The sequence below is a fragment of the Sprattus sprattus genome (genome assembly GCF_963457725.1).
Source record: "Sprattus sprattus genome assembly, chromosome: 9".
NCBI lineage: Eukaryota > Metazoa > Chordata > Actinopteri > Clupeiformes > Clupeidae > Sprattus > Sprattus sprattus.
This window is the reverse complement of record NC_137928.1, coordinates 19,815,849-19,836,051: the sequence shown is the minus strand read 5'-3', so window position 1 is coordinate 19,836,051 and position 20,203 is coordinate 19,815,849. Positions and strand designations below refer to the sequence as shown.

The window sequence follows — 20,203 nt, the reverse complement described above, 5'->3', positions numbered from 1 at the left end:
TTGGTCTCCTCCTCTGTTCCTGTAGTGGTGGGTCTGGTGCACCTGGTCGAGCTGACACACTCTGGTGGCTTCGGTCTCGCTGGCCTCCCGAAAAGCCTCCATTCCGTCTCCTAATGGTATGGAGAAATTGCTTTCACTGCCGGGGAGATGGTATCTCTGGGGGTGCGCGCCAGCCAAGAGAAGGACCCGATCTGAGAGGGACGCAGAGAGGCAGTGGGAAGACGGGCGTTCACCCCCTCTTTCTCCCCTCTTTCTCCTCTCTCTCTCCCCTCTTTCTCCCCTCCATCCCATCACTCTCCGCTCTTTCTTTGAAATGACTGACTTTCGTGCTATCGTTTCACGGAGAAGAGAGAGAGAGGCATGATGCGTAGGCCACAGATTGAATTTTCTCCCCCTTCTCTCATTTCTAGAAGATCTACTCAGCACTCTCATTCATTCTGTTCAACTAAAGGTTAAATCTTCTCCTCTACTCTGTAATCTTTCTAGGCCTCACATCTTTCTTGTCTTTCATCTTTCTACAGTTCTCCCCAGCCCTTCATAGTCTTCTTTACTGGATTAATATACATTATAGTAATAGTTAAAAAAAAATGTCTTTAATCATAACTTCTTGAATGTCACATGAACCTTAACTCTGAAAATGTGACAATGGCTTATGACAAGGAGCGGGTTACGGCAGTGCACACTCTAAAAAATGCACATTGCATTTTGTGCGGTTTGCAGCCAATGACGGTGTGTTTGGCGACAGCGACGCGATCATTTATTTTAGCAAAGTGGAGAGGCTGCAGCAGGCAATTCATCAGGTTAGTGAAGGGGAGCAGGGGGAGCTGTGGGTGCTTGATCTTCCGTGAAGCTGCCAGGGAGTGATAGGTCCCGCGTCTCCATTCGCCCGCCGCCATATTTCTTCATTTAATAGGATTGCAGACTGTCAGGATCCAATTTGTCTCCCGGGCCCCATCTCCCCTCGAGCCGTCCCACTGTAACCCGGCAGTGGCCAGAACCACTCGGCACCAAGCCCTGGAACAGCTCTCTCTCTACTCCCCGTTTCACTCTTTTTCTATGTCTCTTTAACTCTCTCTCTATTCCCCCTTTCACTCTTTTTCTATGTCTCTTTTTCTATGTCTCTTTTACTCTATTCCTCCTTTCACTCTTTTTCTATGTCTCTTTTACTCTCTCTCTCTCTTCCCTTCCATTTCCCAGTCTCATGCTATTTCTCTCTTTCTTTCTCCTTTGCTTCTTTTTTCCCTACCTTCACCATTCCCTGCTTTCTCACCCTCTTTCTCAATCTTTTTACTCACTCACTCACTCTCTCTCTCCAGCTTTCTCTCACAAAGAATGTATCTTTCCACTGTGCTGGCCCACTGCTCCCACCAAATCAAAATGTCGCTGCTCATTTGGTGAGGCATGCATTGTTTGCTGCGCAGCGCTGTCGTGTTTTTGACTGACCTCTGGGCGCGGTGCTTGATGGCCTCACCTGGAATTGGCGGCACAGGGAGATACTGCGGCACGAGAGACAACAGCCAGGGTTGAGGAGTTACTAGTAACACATAGTGGAGTTACATAATTAAATTGCAAAATAAATGTAATTGTATTCCATTACAGTCACTGAGAAAAAATATAATAATTAATTAAAGTAATACAAAATATGACAGTAACAACATTATTATACATATACTGGAGCTTATAACATTTTAAAAGCAACCTTCCCAACCCTGACCACAGCTGGTGTCCGTGTGTGGACTCTGTGTCTCTATGACGGATTTGCCCTGGCAACAAGAAGAGCGGCTTGTTATAGACATTTGTGAGATGGTGACGGTTGATTGGATCTGATATATAGGGATGCGTATCGGCATGTGACAGGGATGACGGACTGGGACAGGATAGGAGTCTCGGTTCTGTCCAGATGGACGGCACTCATCCTCTCTCTGAGCGCTGTCACCCGGGTCTTTCTCCAGTCAATCACCGTGGAGATGAGAGCTTGATAGTGTTATTTAAAGCCCATCGCACTTTCATCTCTTACAACAAAACGACATTTGAAGAAGAGAAAAAAGAGCAGAGAAGCTGAATGCTTGTGAAATGGTGTTATCAACCAGAGGCAGCTCATTTCCCAAAAGTGTCTCGTGAATACATTGTGTTTGCGCATAAATTCATTACTTTGATTTGAAGATTGTTCGTGTTGCTGGTGGCAACCCAACAAGATTATTCTGATTTTGTACATCCTCCAAATACAAAAAGACTGAGGTAAAGTGCATTCTTAACCAGATTTATGAGCACATGGAATGTGTTATATGTGAGAGATTGTGAAATGGGTGGTTTGGGCAGATTTGTCTGCTGGGTCGTGAATAAGCTGGAAAGCATGACATTTTTGTTTACTGCTCTTATTTTCCGTGGACTGATTTGTTTACCAAGAGTAAGCCTCTGCATTGTCCGCTTCAGTGCAGCTGCCTGCCACCCCCCTGCCATCCCGTGTGAAGGCAATTCAGTCATTACACCAAGCAGACTATTAATGCCTCACAGCTGAAGCAAGCCCTGGCTGACATGTCTGCCATTTTGTAAATAAAAAACGCTGGTGTGATGGCAGAATGATTCTGAGTTTGTTGGGACCATTTTCAGAAAAGGTTACAAAGCAATACACCTTTCAAGAGACAACTGGGAATGGAAATACATAAAAAAAAAGTCAGATTCTAGTACATACATAATCGTTCAGTATTTAAAGTTTTTTTAGGACTTGTCATCAAATAGATAGGCCCATTACCCAATTCCAATGGCTCTTAAAGCTTTATGGTCTACAATAAAGAAACCATAATGCAGTTGATTGGAACTCCTCATCATAATGCATTCTGATCTACTGTAGTGGCCAAGCCTGCACTGGCCATATCCCAGAGCTCAAAATCCTGCAGATATTACAAATTAAGTACAAAGCCTGCTGTGTAGTTGTACAGTTGTATACTTTAAAACACTAAAACTAAAACATCAAGTGTTGTGTGTTGACCTGAATCGAACAATTGGAGGTACTACATCTAACGTTGGCAACTCTGCAACCTGAGGCGATAGCTGTCATTACATGCCTTGCATGTACTGTTATTTAGATACTTCATGCTTAATAACTACACCAATTCAATGTCTCCATTGTTTCCAATAAGTTCTACATTATGTCAAAGAGCCAAGCAATTCTGGTCCTTTATGTCAAAAGGATGAGGCTAGAAAAGGCGGCCGGGACATGAGAGTGACATTTAAATAATAGCCACAACGACTTCAAATGATCAGGGCAGTAATATCCTCCTTAACTGACAAGTGTGTTATTTTTGTTTCCTTTGCCTTTGCACTCACTTTGCAACAGTGGCATCAGTGAGAGGTAGAGAGAGAGAGAGAGAGAGAGAGAGAGAGGAGAAAGAGACAGAAATAAAGAGAGAGGGCCTAGAAAGTGTGATGTGTGAAGTACAGAGTGGCGTTGACAGGCGGCTGCATTGTGGCGCCGTTACCTTGAGCATCCACTCCTGCTCTGATGTGTTCCATCTGCTGGCTGCTTGGCAAGCTTTCAGAAAGCCTTGCAGCCCCATGCAAACGTATTTATCAGTATTAAAGCGCCCGGGCATGCGCTGTCATAAGTAATGAGGTTCGGTGAGAGGGAAAGTCTCATTTTTATTCGGGCCCTGCTGATAGAATCGTTGGGCGTGTGGAGGAGGAAGTGGAAGAAGAGGAGGTGGAGGAGGAGGAGAAGGAGAATCACTCAGAGAGGCAGTGAGGCAGAGCCATTCTCCCGGAGTCCTCCTGTTGTTTGTTGTTATTGCTGTTGTCACTTTGCTAGATGTTCGTTGGAAGGATTCAACGGTTTTTCGGAATGCTGTCTCTGGGTCTCTGGCTTAGCTGAGTGCCCGCTGTAGTTGTTTTTCTGTGTTTATCTACTGTCCTTCTTGGTTATCACTGAGGTGCTAAAGTTGGCAAGTTGAGGAACTAGCACACATGAAGTTTGCACCGAGACTGATTTTGTGAATATTGTTCTAAAGACTAAAGCACTTTAGCTGGTTGACTGAATCAACCCACTGTCTTTGCATCTGATTGCCTCACCGGTGACAGGCGGCTCAGGAAAACAAATACGTAGATGGAGCACCAAAAATAGCCTCCATGCGTTTTTGGTTGGCAAACTGGCATCGACACATCCTAATACGACCTCTGGGTCGTCGTCGATCTAAATACTGAAGAAACGGTGCAGTGAAAGACTTTGAGATGGCGTGGACACAGAGCAGTGACGGCACTACACTTTACACCTAAAGTAATACTTATTTTTCACAGTTTGCCCTGCTTTGACATTCGGTTGAAGAATACAGCCATTCTGGTTGAATACGGCCATGACCCTCGGGTCAAAAATCCCTTCACTCTTACACTTGGCCTTTTTCACAGAAGAAGTTCTCCCAAGGCCATTCTGATCCTATAGCGTTGCCTGAATTTGGACAAAATCGAAAAACAGACTCTTCTGGTCCTGCTTTGTCTACTTATTGTTTGGGTAAGTGCTTCTTGAGTTAGTGCGCTTAAGTACTTCAAACCATGAAATATTTGATACTTTCTGAGCCACATCACATACGCTCTGTGTGTCTCAGGTGCGTTGCTGAGGAGAGCTAAGTCTATAACTGCAGTGCGCGTTGTTCTTCCGCTGGTAGCTTATGACAAAATAGATGAAACAGAGAGTTTCAAGGCATCATCTGGATGAACGGACCTTGTTCCTGGCGAACAGATTCCCACTCAGACTCTACAGGCCAGGCAGCTAGAAGCGTTTTTTTGTGACGCGGGGTTGGTCAAAAGAGCTCTTGATTTTGTGAATTATGCAGTGATCTTGCTGGTCCTGCTTTGGAGCAATCAAAGGGGCTCGCAAAGTGCTCACACACAGTGCACTGCCGGGAGCTGTCAAGAGAAGTCTGATGAAAATCTAAATGAAAAAAACACTCCGTTTCAAACAGTGTGCAGAGGCTGTGTGATGTATGCAGAAGGAACAGCATTATAGATTGATGAGATGTGTGTTCGGGGTTGAAATACAATTCACTCTGTTCTGTGGTGCTCTGTCGTTCTACACAGACACTGTTTAATATGCAATGCTCATTTTAAACTTTTATATCTTGCGGAAATTATTTGGGAAATTAGAGTGGCCTTTGGCTCCCAAATACATTTTGCATGTGTGTAGTCACTTATTAACGTATTTGAGGTGGGGGGGGGGAACTGCCCTGGCAGATAGAATTAGCTTAATGGTACTAAAACAGCAGGGATAAGGTGAACCCTTCCACACAGTACATGAGGTGTTTACCAAAGGGGATTCCTGGGAGATCCAGTGCTCTTAATGGAATTTTAAGTGAAAAGCTTTGCTCCCCACCCCTACCCCCAAGCTCTGCTACACATACCTGTGTTGTTGTGTGTGTGTATGTGGGGAGGAGGGGGGCAGGATAAGAATGTCAGAGTGAGGTTAATAAAGCACAAGGGGGGGGGGGATTAATAAGGAATAATAGTGTGAGTGCAAGCCACTGTTAGTCATAATGAAAACATAACTGGCGTTTTGGCAATCCCCCCCCCCCCCCCAACCCCCCCACCCTGAATAAACTCATTAACTTTTACAGGGGTAATAAATGAAGCATATGAGGGAGCATGGCATATGAGGGTAGATGCCTGCCTGCATCCTGGCTTGGTCACTGGTGTGTGACGACGACAGAGTAGTGTGGGTGTGCATTACTGATGAGCCGTGTGTGTGTATGTATGAGAGAGAATGGGGAGATATAGTCCACCGAGCCGCTCGCTAGTTCAAACTGATTGCACACACTGATGTATTAATCACCAAGCCCACACACTGAACACACCACTTCAGGAATCAGGAAGCTGTAGCGCTATACATTATGCTTCAGTGCACCTCCTCCAACAAGAGAGACCCACTTTGGAGACCCACCTGCGAGAGACGGCTGTGAGCCTGCAGGAATGATGAGCCAGCCCTTGTGACTCAAACTCTCACTATTTACCAACACGACCATCACTGCCATATGTTACCTGTCCTGATCTCGGCGAGAAAAGGGGGGGAGAAAAAAAGCCTGTTCTTATTAGCGGTCGGGCGATTAGCCGCTACTCTTGTGTGCTGGCCATTTGGCAGCCTTTTTGATGAAGCATCCCAGTGATCGCAGCACAACCGAGCTAATGCACATGGGTGCACCAGCGTGCCAGGTTTGGCGTCGGCGAAAGGTCACATCCGACGAGCGCATTAAAGCCATTAAGATGCAGTTACTTCAAAGCGCTTCTGAAGGACTGGCTTCAATGAAGTGGAATGAGGGAGAGTGACGGCAGTAAGTGAAAAGCACTGTTTTAGTCACCGCTACAGTAATGAGCTAAATGGCTATGCTGACAGACGGTAGATGAGAGAGGGGTGAGTTGTGTGTGGGAGGGGGTGGGGATGCTGTGGGTGCTGGCAATTTAAGAGGCATGAGTAAGTGAGAGCGAGAGGGCAAAAGAAAGTATGTTAGGGATAGCAAGAGAGGGAGAGAGAGAAAGAGAGAGAGACAGACAGACAGTGCTTTTCTCTGTGTGCTGGTAGTATAGCTTCGTAAAGCCATGAAAAGGCCATTTCACCACCCACTCTTGGCCAGTCACAGAGTGGTGTGGGTGAGAGATGCACTTCAACATCCAGAGCTCCTACAGGCCTGAGCTCCATGGTGCAGGACCTCTCTCTCTCTCTCTTTATCTCTCTATCTGTCTCTCTCTCTGTCGGAACTGAGCTGCCTTTTGGCCTTTACTGTGGTGCATCAGTATTAACAGTTCCTTGGTCCTCCACAGAAAAGTGGAGCTGTATTTTAAATGCACACCCAGCAGGCATAGAAACCCTGATGAGTCAGTAGCCTCTATAGTCATGTGGAACAGCCCAGGTCATGCCCCTTGCGTGTGATGATGTACAGTAATGGTGAGAAAGAGTGTGTGCGTGTGTAGCTAGGGATATGTCAAGAGGGGGAAGGGTGAGCGTGTTTGTGTGTGTGAATGCAAATAATATAGGCCACTCAACTCCCCTTACCCCTGTGAGAGGAAGAAAAATCGCTCTTTGTGTTGCTGTTTTCCCTCCTCGGAATAATGAGATAATGAATCCTGGAAATTACAGCCTGAATGTCATTCACCGGCTCCTCCTGTGTATTGCCTAAAGAGGCTGATTAGCCTCCTCTCTGTGGTAAAGTGCTTGTAGACGCTAGCATTGATATGCAGCCGGTGCATTGTGTAAACCTGCTGCGCATCATTGGGGTGAAAGTGGAGATCTCCTAGGATTGTTTATATCCTGTCCAGATCGACAGGCATCAGTAGGGAGAAGACTGCCTTTCATCTTATGGTAATGGCGTCCCTCCGACATGCCAGCGAGTAATACATTCACAACAAATAAAGAGGCTTGTTTTGGAAGCCGCTCCAAATAAAACACGCTGTGGAGAAAAAAAAGACAGGGAGAGGCAGCCAAGAGTGATTGCTCATTTTAGATGTTTTTGAATTTATATCTGACGAGCAAGTACGTGTGAAAATAATACTCAAGACTGTTAGAGTGGCAATATGCCTTTTTCACTTCAAAAGATTTTGTGTGATTATGTTGTTGTCCAACAAGAGGCCGAATTGCACTGTAACATTTTTTTTTAAAGTTACAAACCTGTTTTTTTTTTTTTTTACACAAACCCGCTTACTTACTTACTTCAGCCAGTGGTAAGCCTGGCATTGCAGATCCTCTGACAGCTGAAGTTAAATCATTCATAGGGCCTTGCTTGATGAGCGAGGGGCCTGCAGAATCCTCTCTGATGGCTGGCACAGCATGCGCCGCACAAGACACCAGCTCTCAGTGTTTCTTGGCGCAGCAAGAGAGAAATCAAATGAAATGAAAGCATGTCTGGATTAAAGCTTGTTAAGGAGGGGAGAAGCGCCTTAATTGCTCTGGCTTTGTGCAGATGCACAAAGAGCCAGCATCGCTAATCTGTTGCTCAGGGGTGAATGCTTTTCTGCATCCAAAGAAAAAGAAAAGAAAGAAAATATATGAATGCATATTAAAAAGAGGGAGATCGGAAACACAGGGATTTTCTTTTGCCTTGGAAACGCTTTTAAGGAACTGGCATAAAAATAAGCGATTTCATGAAAGGAAGGAAGTTGAAAATTGCATTTGAACAGTGTGTAAATGAATTATTGCGGTTCATGTTCTAAATAAAAGAGGTGAAATTGGAGGAGTGTTGCGCAGATGATTTGCTCAAGTTTCTTGTCTTATATTGACTTCACCCTCAGACAGAGTCAGAGGAGGCAAAAATACCCTCATTAATGAAAAACCTGCACAGACCTCTGTTTGCTAATGACAAACTGAAGTGATGTTTGAGGGACTAATGTAACAGGGGTTACAAAAATCTCAACACCTCATTTCACCTGACTAAAATACAAGTGTGATCTAATGGCTACTACTTACGGAATAGAAGTTGGAATTCCCAGGTTGGTGCCTGTAAAGCCACACACCAGACCTGTGCCCGATGCAGTGATTTCTGCCCTGTAGTACACAGAGTTTACACACACACACACCCCTCCTCCGCTTATGTCATAAGCAATCCCACATCCATCACGGAGCAGTGGCTGTGCCTCAAGGGGGGGGGGGGGGGGAGGGGGGGAGGCAAACGACTCCCCTAATTTTCCAATTTCCCACCAACAGAGCAAATCCAGCCTGTGCCCTGAGCAAAGAAGAAGAAACAGAAACAGAAAAAAAATCTGAGGCTTCACTCACTTGAGAAGCAGAGGGACACACTTCAGAAAGTCCTAGCGCTGGTTCCTTCCTACCTTACATATCTATTTACTCATACATTTGTCTGTCTCGATCTATCTCTAGCTTTTTTTTTAAGCTTTCTGTTAAATGGGATGGAGCATGACGGGTTAAAGATGCACAGCGTGCTCTCATGTCTTACACAGTTCGGAACATTTCTCCTCAACCTGTCTGATAGTGCTCTTCTGGTTCAGAGGATTGTCAGGTCACTGAGTCTAGCCCCTCTCTCTCTCTCTCTCTCTCTCTCTCTCTCTCTCTCTCTCTCTATCTTTCTCTCTCTCTATCTTTCTTTCTCTCTCTCTCTCTCTCTCTCTCTCTCTCTCGCTCATCCTGGCGGCCTCTTGTGCACTCCTGGTCAGACAGCGTGTAACATTTCCACCTGGCCTGAGACGCTCGACTGGAGGCAGCGCTTCCATCTTGGACACATTAGGTGTCTCTTATCACGCCTGGTGCGACGGGTGAAAAACGTTCACACTCAAATGCAGCCCTGGCTCAAGCGCTTTGTAGAGATCAGTCAACAAGCAAATACCCTCTACTTGGTGTTTGGCTTGTTTTCTCCTGTGTTTGTTTTTTTCTCTTTTTCTTTTCTTTATCAAACAGTGGGGGGGTGGGGGGGATGGTGGGTCGGACAGCCAGGTGCACCCTGCTGATGTCCAAGTCCCATCTTCCTGCTGGGAGTGCTGAGAGTCTCAAGGCTTTGTTGAGACAAGAGATCGATGTATCGGCTCGGTGCTGCGTCTACTCCCCTGCCTGCCACCTCCCCCCCCCCCCCCCTCCCCCCATCCCTATCTCCCTGCTGAAGCAGAGCAGCTGCACCTGGGCTGAGTGCATCACTGGTCTCCTCTCAGCCACCGATCGATAAGCGGCCACTGATAGCAGGTGTCCTTGCATTGATCCGGCTGGCCTGTGCTTTGTCTCGTGGTCCTTATGGAGATGAAAGAGTGACCTTTTTCCCCAAAGGTGCCTGCGTAAGTGCAAGAGACGCACCTGCCGAGGACATTTGGCTACACAGAATAAACAATCTTTTGTTTTTGTTTTCATCACAATCCTATCAATGCAATTGAATTCACTTGATATTACCCTTGCAAAAGGTTTCACTGCAGCACATTTTAAAGGGAGCTGCCCAAGTTCAGTGGCTGTGCTATTTGAGTTGTAGTAAGCAGGAATACCGTCTCCATATACTCTATCTATTTACCTGGCAGGTACTTCCGATGGTCCGCATACATTTTTATGTGTTTATGTGCTGCTGTCTGCTGAATCAATGCTTGATGGTGATGCCTTTAGAAAGCTCAGAGAGAAGTGCAGCCTTCAGAGAGCCCACAGCAGATGCCTCTCTCTCCTGTAACGGGCGAGGCCGCGTTGCTTTTATCATCTCGGTGGAGTGGCACCTCAGATGCTATCTCCGCGTACCCAAGAGCCTCCACGCCACACTCTGTCAGGACAGGAAGCCATGGATCTCCTATCGTCTGCAAGGGATGGAAATTAATCTGCCATTTTTCCCTCCCCTTCGTGCGCGGTGTTGTTCATATTAAGCATGGGGGCTGCTTAGCTGGCAGCCGCTCATTCCCTTTCTAACCGCTAACTGTCTGTTTGCATTTAGTTTGAGCTGTTCTGCAGATCTCTGTCTCAGGTGCTGCAAATTGGCTTTGTTATCTGCGATAGGGTTGTGAGCGATGTCAGATGTACGCGGTTAGGTTTTTTTGCCTACTGCTTCTTGTTGTGACAGAATAGGGGCTGAGTGAGAATTTAAAGAAAACATATTTATTTATTTAAAAAAGACTTTTGAATTATGTGTGACGAGGTGCACGATAATGAAGGGTGTTGAATGTGTCAGTACAATGCCGCAGGATGTGTCAACGGCATGTCACGCTGAGGGAAGATTTACTCTGGCATTGTTTACTCAGCCACTCCACTCGTCTGATTTAACTTTCCGCTCGCTGGCTTGCACGAGCTGCTGCCACTGTATTTGAATGCTTAAAACAGCAAATACAGGCGAGAGAAAAGTAGTCGTCCCCATATTCTCCCAGCAATTCTTCATGCTCCACGACACTTGGTGATTTAAAATTGGTCCTCTATGAAAGTGGGGAGAGGAGGCTGTGGCCAGGCATTTCCCATTTATGCCTCATAGTCTATGGATAGCACTGTGGATAGTAGTACAATCTTGAGAAGAGGATATTTACATAGATTAAGCTCATCATGCTACAATCTGGTGCTTTTATGCTGCAGAGACCTAAAATGTTCCTCCAAAACACAGTGTTGTGTAGCTCCAAGAGTTTTATCACACCTATTTTAAAAGGGTGCCATTTTGATGTAATATGTGGCATGAAAAGAATCGTAATTCGCAGCATCAAAAGAACTATTTATTTAGTATTTACATTGGTACGTCGTTACCTGTCAGAGATGTGGAGCAGGAAAAAATAACACATTCTGTCAGCATACCAACCCAAAACATTTGTCTGAAGCATTGTGCGCGCTTGTATCACTCATTTTATACATATGAAGAGGCAAAAACTCATAGTTGTGAAGTTAACAACATACAAATTCTGGCAGTCAAACTGCCCACCTACAAATTTTACCTTAGGGCCTTTAGTTATTTTTAATTTTAAACACCAATAACTTTATCATTTTGTTTAAAGACATTGTTGTGTAAGTGTGTCCTTTGGCTGCATTCCAGAATACTTCGGAAGAAAAAAATATAATATAATGAAAGAAATAAAAAGAGAGAAATTCTGTGGGGATGTGTCTTTTCCTGAGGCTAAATTGGATTGCAGTTCTGCATGACACTCATGAATGGGAACAAGAGGCCCTTCTTTCGGATCTGGCTGAGCACAGTGCAGTCTGCAGTATAGACAGGGGAAATGACATTCTCAAGAACACGGTTTCAATTTGAGAAACAAATCAGATTGTTTTAATAGGGCTTTTAAGATGTTCTTAAATGTGTGTGTGTGTGTGTTTTTTTAATCTCAAATATAGTACATATGGTGTTCTTATCCACTCAAGAAAATGTAATATTTTGCTGCTTTGATATCAGAACAACCAATTTAGCATTTAGCAATTTAGCATTTAGTAAATGTCACTCAAGTTCAGATGGTCATCATTATTCCTGGTTGGTTTTACTACAGAAACATTTTGTGTTACATCTCGAAAAATATTACATTTATTGAATTTCATTTGTACTGCACAATTGAGTTTGTAATAATGCATCTGATTTTCATTATCCAATTTTGAAAATAGCAAATTCTCATAATTTTGTAAATGTGTGTGTGTGTTATTTGTCTTTGGTTTTGAGGCGTGAAAGCGGGGCGATACACTGCCCATACTGTGCATTCAAACACAACACATTTGAAATGGCTCTTAAGTTCATCATGCCTCCTCTCCACTCAGTCTGCCCACATAACTGGAGTCTGCCAAAAGCCCAGAGTCTGTGCCATGCCATCCAAATAGATTAATTAAGAGGTCGTGGATGCGTTGCCCGAATGTAGGCGTGAAAGCCTTCGACGAGGAGTCCACAAATCAGACAAAATCAATTTGAGACAAAGCATCTCATCCCTCTCTCAGGTCCCCCTTCTATTCCTCTAGTGCACGTCCAATTGGGCACTTTCAGTGGCTGTGTCATCCATTATGAGGACGCTCCTCTCCATACAAAATCAGCTGAGCGAATGGTCATTTATTTTTGTTTTACTCATCATCATCTGTCTGTGAACATCATCATCATCTGTCGACACTCACACACACACTTTTTTTTGTCACAACCTACTCCTTCTATTTGTCCTTTCAAAGCCACTATGTGAAGCTGCAGCGACGAAGTGGGATGAGAGGGGAGGCGATACCCATCGACCTGCGGCTGAGCCACTTGTCTCTCAGCCTCCTCTCCCTCACCACGTGCCGCTCTGTGCGGTGGCGGGCAGCACGGTGGCTCTCCGTCAGCACTGAGATATTCAGCCAAACCAGGGACAGCCTGGACATCCAGATGAATATGTGATGGAGAGGAGGTGTTTAATAATGCATCGGCAGACAGCGAATCATTTAGGCACCGCCACAGCAACAGGCCGTAGTGTTTCGGTGCGATCAGAGGTGAAACAACAGGGGGCTGGGTGACTTATTGAAATACAAGGATGGCCTGGCCCTTCACTTCAATCCTTTCCATAAAACAGATGTGGTGCACTTGCAGCATTGGGAGTTGTGTGTGTGTGTGTGTGTGTTTTTGTGTGTGTTTTTGTGTGTGTGTGTGTGTGTGTGTGTGTGTGTGTGTGTGTGTTTGTGTGTAACATAACATACTTTTTTTTCTTATTATTTTACAATCGAAACAACACACCCTTGCAGAAATGGAAGCCATTGTTGCTTTCCACCACAATTTGAAAATCAATTTATTTATTTTTATTATCTAAATTAAGCTGAAGTATATTCCAGAGGGAGATGTTTTTTTTAATATTTATATTCTGCAGCCTCGGCTGAAACCGATGCTTTAGTGAATAGACATTCAAGGGTTTAATCAGCTGACTTTATTTTGAATTTAGGGGTTTATTCAAGATAAGCCAATTTTCTGTTACACTCTTTGAAAGCCCAAGCGATAAACATCAAAGCGCTCCCAGAGGCGATTTACCCTTATTCAGTCTCTCTTTGTGTGTCTGGAAGTGTTGACTGCTGACACATACTGAAAGGGGGGATGTGTGGAGAAAACGACAGCAGATGCTGGGGAAGAGCCTGAAGAAAAGGAAAGAAAATGAATAGGGGAAGAAAAAGATGATGAAGGAAGAAAAAAAAGAAAATGAGGAAAACTGAAAAATGGACAGGTGAGGCAGATGGAGATTAGGGTTATGCGATGGAACATGGTACAACCATGTGCATGTGGCAAATAGATCATGGGTATAGACTATATACTGCTTTCATGATATATTATTCTTAAATATAGGGAAGGCGATTCTGGAGAAACCAGCAAGAGAAAGATAGATTTGGAAGTATACAACTGAAAAAACGTGCCCATTCTTTCAGACCCCTCCAAAGCCATTCCTCCAAAACACATGAACGTGCGCTGCCTGATTACTGACGAAGCACGAGTCTACGAGAGAGAGGTGAAAAGTCCCACCCAGTCTAGCATAGATGCCGGCATTTTGTTCCCTATCTCGAAATGAAACCATAACAAATACACAGTTGCACATGTATAAAACACTACTACACCTGAAAAATAGACACACCAAGAATTAACTGAATCTAGCGTCGCATTTTAGAGAAATATTTGTTTCAAACTCAAGTTCAATGTCCTAGACTGAAGGGGAAGTGTAATACAATGGATAGGAAGACAGGCCTATGCCAATAGGAGGCCTAGGCGGAGCCGAAGAAGCCTGATTTTCACAGATTATTTGTCTCATGTACCACTGTCAGGGTATAGTGACAGTTTACTACTGACAGGATAAGGCACTTGCCGAGATGTTTTTTATGGCATGGTTATGTCAATCTTATGATGAAGGGTTGAGGTAAAGTGTTAGCCAGAGGCCCAGAGAAAGAAGTGAAGATAAAACAACAAGAAGCTCCCTGCCGGCTGAGGTGATGTTGTTTGCATCATTTCAACTCCCAGTGAGCAGCTCTCTAAACGCCCAGAGGCTGCTTACACAGGCCAGTGCTGTCTCATAAACCCTGACTCCGGCTCTATTGTACTTCAGATTCAAACAGCTAGTGTCAATGAAAAGTGGAGTTTCTAAAAACACTGTAAATTTGAGTTACCTTCTTCGATGTGCTCAAAGTATACGTGCCCAGACACCTAGTGTGCTCTGCTTTGTTACACGGCTGCTGTTGTTTTGCTCTTGATTTTCTTCTCTCAGCATAGCCAGTCCGTAGGGGCCTGCTCCGGTCTACAGCCGGAGAGACATGTGCTCTGTGTGTTTATATATATTTTTTAGACACACCTGCATCACTCTATCTGAAAAATATATATATTTGTGTATGTGTGTGTGTGTGTGTGTGTGTGTGTGTGTGTGTGTTTGTGTTTGTGTCTAAACCTGAAGCCAATGTATGGCTTTGAAGGCAGTGCTGAGCTGGTCCCCCTGGTGCATTATTGATGCTGTACACAACGGGAAGGGAGTGTCTCTGCCTTCGAGTCATTCGGCTTCCTATAATCCTCTCTGTGTGTTATGGCTCACAGCCCTCTCTCACACTCCCTTGTTTTTTCTCAGTCTCTCTCTCTCTCTCTGTTTTACTCCCTCCCTCTCTTCTTCCTTTTCTCTCTCACTCTTTCTCACTTCCTTCCAATGTCTCCGTCTACACTCCCCCAGTGTCTCTCCTTCTCTCCATTGCTCTCGCCAGCACAGCGCGTTTCACACAGGAGCTATCCAAACTCATTTAGATCTGGGACAATGAAGCAGAGTTTCAAGGAGACAGAAATACCTTAATCAATGCAAACAGTGCAGGTGGAAATTGAGTTGAGGACTTGCAAGCGAGCGGGGTGGGGAGAGCCGGCAGGGGGGGGGGGGGGGGGGGGGCAAGGCTTGTGAAGTGTCTCCGTAATGCCCGTCATCCTTTACAGTCAAAGTCAACTACCCTCAGTTTCAATCCCAACCCCCTGTGATAAACTCGTTTTATTTCAGGAGAGAGTGAGAGAGGGAGAGGAGAGAGCCAACTTTAAATCTACTGCTCCGTGTTTGAGCTCCTCCAAGCTAATTTTGTGATTGTTTTTAAAACAGAAAACACTAAATGAGTATGTTGGACAAGGAGACAATTAATTAAATTCAACCTTTAGGTAAATTAAATCTGATGAATTTCTTCATGGTTATGGAAATGGGTACTTTAGCCCTTCATCTACCGTACATTTCATAGCAATGTTATTACCTATTATGTAGTTACTATTAAATTGTGGAGCGCTTTCTGAAAATGGCAATCTACTCCATCCATAGCCAGTTTAGCAACTGTATTGCTATGTGGTCGTTGTGTACTTCCAGGTAGCAATTATTTCACACCTCATATGGCATTGTTTCCATTACAAAGAGGACATGGTCTTTGATTCCTGCCTGGTAGGAGTTGGACTAATGACATCCACCACCTTAGTCAGTGTGGTGTGCCTTTGTTCTGTTCTGCACAACGCGTTTGATTGGATCCCGGAGGCACTGGATGTGTTTCATCGTAGAATAACAAAAAGCTAAATGTTTTGTTCTGGGGGCCGGCAAGGATGAGGCAGAAGGCAGAGTAAACATGTCCATTTGAACCCGGGTCAGCCACAGGCCAGCGGCTGAGAACAACAAACACTACTTCAAAACTTCAGCAAGCCATCCTATATGTCCTCCTGTAAACACCCCGAGGCAGTGGCACCTATTGTTTTGTATATGGTATATGGTGCATGGGATATGACTTATTCACTTCAAAATCCTTTGGGAGGCAAATATGCACCAGGTTTATAGTGTACAATTCCATGCTACATGAGGTATTCACACAATGTTTAATGCATATGTAATAACTCTCACTATGAATAACTTTATAACATAACATTATGAATAACTGTCACTACTGTGAACAGATTTAGTATGAGTTTATAGAAATGAAATGCTGCTCTTGCAGTGCAATTTCCAATTATTAATACCCGAATTCTACAATGTACTAGAGCATAGCTTGAATGTATAAGCCAGTGTTTTGCTGTGCAGTAATATAGTGCTTTTTCAAAAGCAAGTAGCTGACATCCCAACCTCTGAATACATCTCTGATCTTAATTGGACCCTTCCCTTCTCTTGTTTGGAGCTGAGTGTTTTTGATCATTGCAAGGTTTTGTCACAAGAACACAAGATCCGTCTCTCATCCAACTCGTTCCAAAGGTTTATGTGGGTGTTGATAGGGAAAATAACTTGCCTTCGCCTTCCCAATTTACTTAAAACACTTTACTTTGTTTACTTTGTTACATTTTTTCCGGCTACACGTTGTGTCGCAGTGACCTTGAGTTGCTGTTCTCAAGGCTGTTTTCTTCCCTTTGAAGAAACTGAAGGCTTACTGTATGTGTGAATATCCTCCCTAGCAATTCACAATGTGTGAGAGATAAACCATTTTCTTCTGCCAACGACTGAATGCGTATTCTGTTGTCTTCACGAGGGCAGGGATCTACAGAGAACTGGATATAGCAGATAATACATATCAGAGCCTGTTCCTTTAAAATGAATCATATCTCTGAGATGGCTCTTTCATGGTGCAATACAACAGGACACCGAAAACAGATAAAAATTTCGTTTGAAGTTAGCTAGGGGGATTTGCATGTTTAAATTCAGCATCTGTGATCAGCTTAATATACTCTTGCCTCAACACAACAAACTCCACTTTGAGTCTTATCCACAGGAAACTCAAATGGATCTTTTAAAGGAATCAATAAGGGGGTGGACAGACAGTATACATAAGAGACAAAAAAACAAGACACGTCTCCCTACTGGTTTTCTGCCACTACTAGCCTCTAAACTGGGGCCTGAGCGATTTAAAAGTCAAATCGCGTCTGTGGAGACTTGAGAACTGAGAGACCTTTGAACAGTGATAGTCGAGGCAATATGTTTATACTTCAGCCAGTCTAATGGGCAGAATCAAAAGCACTCTTCTCCCCAAAGCACTGCCCACTGCGCTGCTCCTCTGTTGACTGTATCCATTACTACGTGCCGCCTGGTGTTTTCTGCGCCTCCCTGGCAGCCTGAAGATGCTTGAGGGGTCCGCTGGATATCCAGGGACTTTGTTTTTCTCTGCTTTATATCTATGATGGTTTATTCTGTCTCCAATTTACTTGATTCCTCTCCCTTGCTTCTCTGCAGTGTGCGCACAGTGATGGGTTCTTTTATTGTGAAGAATCTGAATGTCACTGTGTCCTTCGATATATATGCAACATAAGTAGTCCAAGAAAGTCTTTTTTTTTGTTTTCATCTGTTTTAGGCTTTGAGCAGGTTTTAGTTGCAAAGTTTTGCAGAAGATGGCTTTCACTTATCAAAGCTTTCTGTTATGCCTTATATATATAGCCTCAATGCATTGCAGGATATGTCAATAAAATTTCAAGCATATATTTCTTTAACAATTAATTGGCACTCTCAGACCTGTATCTCATGCATGACAAAATCTCTATCTGCATGGGATAAACTGTCAGTGAATGTGCTTTAAACTGATGACGGGGATTGAACGCTTTCTTCTCTTGGCAACAGCTTTTATGTGTCATTTGCACGGGTATGACTGACACGTTGGAAGCAGATTTTATTTCATCCGAGCCACAGAGTCAATCCTTCACCAAATTTACACAGTTCCCCAGAGAAAAGATGTATACTTTTGCTTTTGACACACCATTGAAATGGGAAAATAGTCAGTCAGTTCCGTTTGGTTTGAGATATCATCTTTTCGCTAAGAACGCTCCCCCCACCCCACTCCCGCAACCCCCATCTCCTTTGGCGAGCAGAGCAATCTGTGCTGCCTGCTGAAAAAAGAGACTCCTCACGAAAAAACGCATGTCGCCTGCCGCTACAATGAGCCCCATTGTTTGAAAGCAGATTGCTATTAGCAAAGGGAGGGAGAGCCATTAGGGGCGGAAATGAAGCATTGTGGAGGAATCAACACTTCCTCTGGCATGCATGCACGCGCAGACTCCTGAAGGGCCGATGATTAGATCTCGCCAGGTGCAGTGGGGGGGTATCCATTTTCCTCGCAACACTTATCATATCTGCTCGTTAAAGCAGCTTAGTGCTGAATATTTAGGCTTCTAAATTGGCGAGGGGTGGGGAGAGAGTATTCAAATGAGCCATTAAAGCATAAACGGGTTATCGGTGCTATGGCTCTCAGAGCACCGCGCCTGCTCTTCAAAGGGGCCTCCCTCATCATAATCCATTTACTGTGGTATTAGTGCCTTTAACTTTCCAATATGTTAATTTGATGCAGTGATTGACCCCAATGTTCAACTGGTCACTAATAGAATTAGGGCTGAACTGCAACATTTACAAATGAGAACAGTAGCTCTAATGAGAAATTTTCATCTCTCTGAATGGTTCTCTCAGATGTTTGAAGCTATTGTTCCTTTATGTGACAGTGCCCAAAGCACACGACAAACTAGAATGTGTAAATGTTGAGCATTAGATAGGAGGACATATTGAGTGAGTGCTGTGCATTTGTGTTTTCTTAAGGTTCTTTCCTGGAGGGCCGTGGGGCTGTAACCCAGAGAGGAGGCCATGGGGAGGCAGAGGGAGGCCATAGCCCCTTCCAGACCACCCAGGACACGAACCGAGATGGCCCGTTGGTCACCACAGCTCCACCCTTCAACGTCCTTAACCATCATCCCCCTTACAAAGGCTTCCTCGCCCCAGAGTCGCACCACACCGATGACCTTCGGGGTCACCCACAGTTTTTCGAAGACAGTGGAGGCCCCACCATGCCAGGCTCGGGCCAGCACATGGTCCAGGAGCCCTCCACGCAGCTGGTGCCCCACGAGGACATGCCAGCTTTCTCCGACGTCGCCTCGCCCACTCCAACCACAGCGGCAACTCCTGCCTCCATCACCACCGCCAGCGCTGCCAGCACAGATCAACGTGCTTCCAAGGTTCTGGCTGTGATGAGTGACCAGGAAAAAACCACAGCGTCACACAGAGATGTCACCACTGAATCCCTGACCACTGCAATGCACACATCTGCCCCTCCCCCCTGTGCCAGCACTCCCAGTATGGCTGTTACCATGGGAAGGGGCCCATCAGTCGCCATAGCAACCACTGTGCCGCCACCGGCCTTGACAACCCTTGTGAAAACGGACAATGACGCTGAGACAGAGAGGTCCAGGGCACAGAATAACAAGTCCCCTGATAGCAAGGTCGATGCTGCAGCATCCTCTGTGTCTGCCGATTTAGAGGGGGAAACCACGACAACCACTATCATCACCACCACCGTCATCACAACCATGCAGACCCCAGGTAACACTGCGAAAACATAGGAGAGAATGATGCAGAGTTTCACACTATTTGCAGGGTGTGATGGTTTTACAATTCACAAGCAAATATACTCCTGAACTATTAGCAGGTTGCAAGTAGTGGCAGTCTTTATGTACATAATAGAAAGCAAAACAATTTAATAAATGTACCTTTTTAACAATAACATGAGGACCTCATGTACATTGCTACTCACTGTACATGTACAGTAAGGTCTGCTTATTTTGACCAAAGAAACCAAATATAAGCCAGGAGCAGCTCTACTTTAAAATGTTTCCTCCTCAATCTCCTCACAGGCCAAAGGATTTGAGTTTTTGGTGCTCCTCTTCTGCCATGATCTTTTAATTAATTTGGTAGTCCTGCCCTGCACACTCTCAACCCACTTGTGGAGACAAGGCTGCAGCTTATGATCTTTATCCACCTTTTTGGGAAAATGTGTGTGTGCGTGTCTGTGTGTGTGTGTGTGTGTGTGTGTGTGTATATGTATATGTGTGTGTATGTGTGTGTGTGTGTGTGT

The 20,203-nt window shown here is 44.7% G+C and overlaps 1 protein-coding gene across 1 annotated transcript in view; it reads left to right on the top strand.

The window, feature by feature from the left end:
• sez6b (seizure related 6 homolog b) overlaps positions 1 to 20,203 on the top strand; it is a gene marked incomplete at both ends in the record, with an annotated part of 151,460 nt that overhangs the window by 52,647 nt on the left and 78,610 nt on the right. Inside the window, one exon of the mRNA XM_080845009.1 lies at positions 18,895 to 19,671. Within this exon, the coding sequence (XP_080701135.1) occupies positions 18,895 to 19,671 (777 nt within the window). The remainder of the gene's footprint in view (positions 1 to 18,894; positions 19,672 to 20,203) is intronic.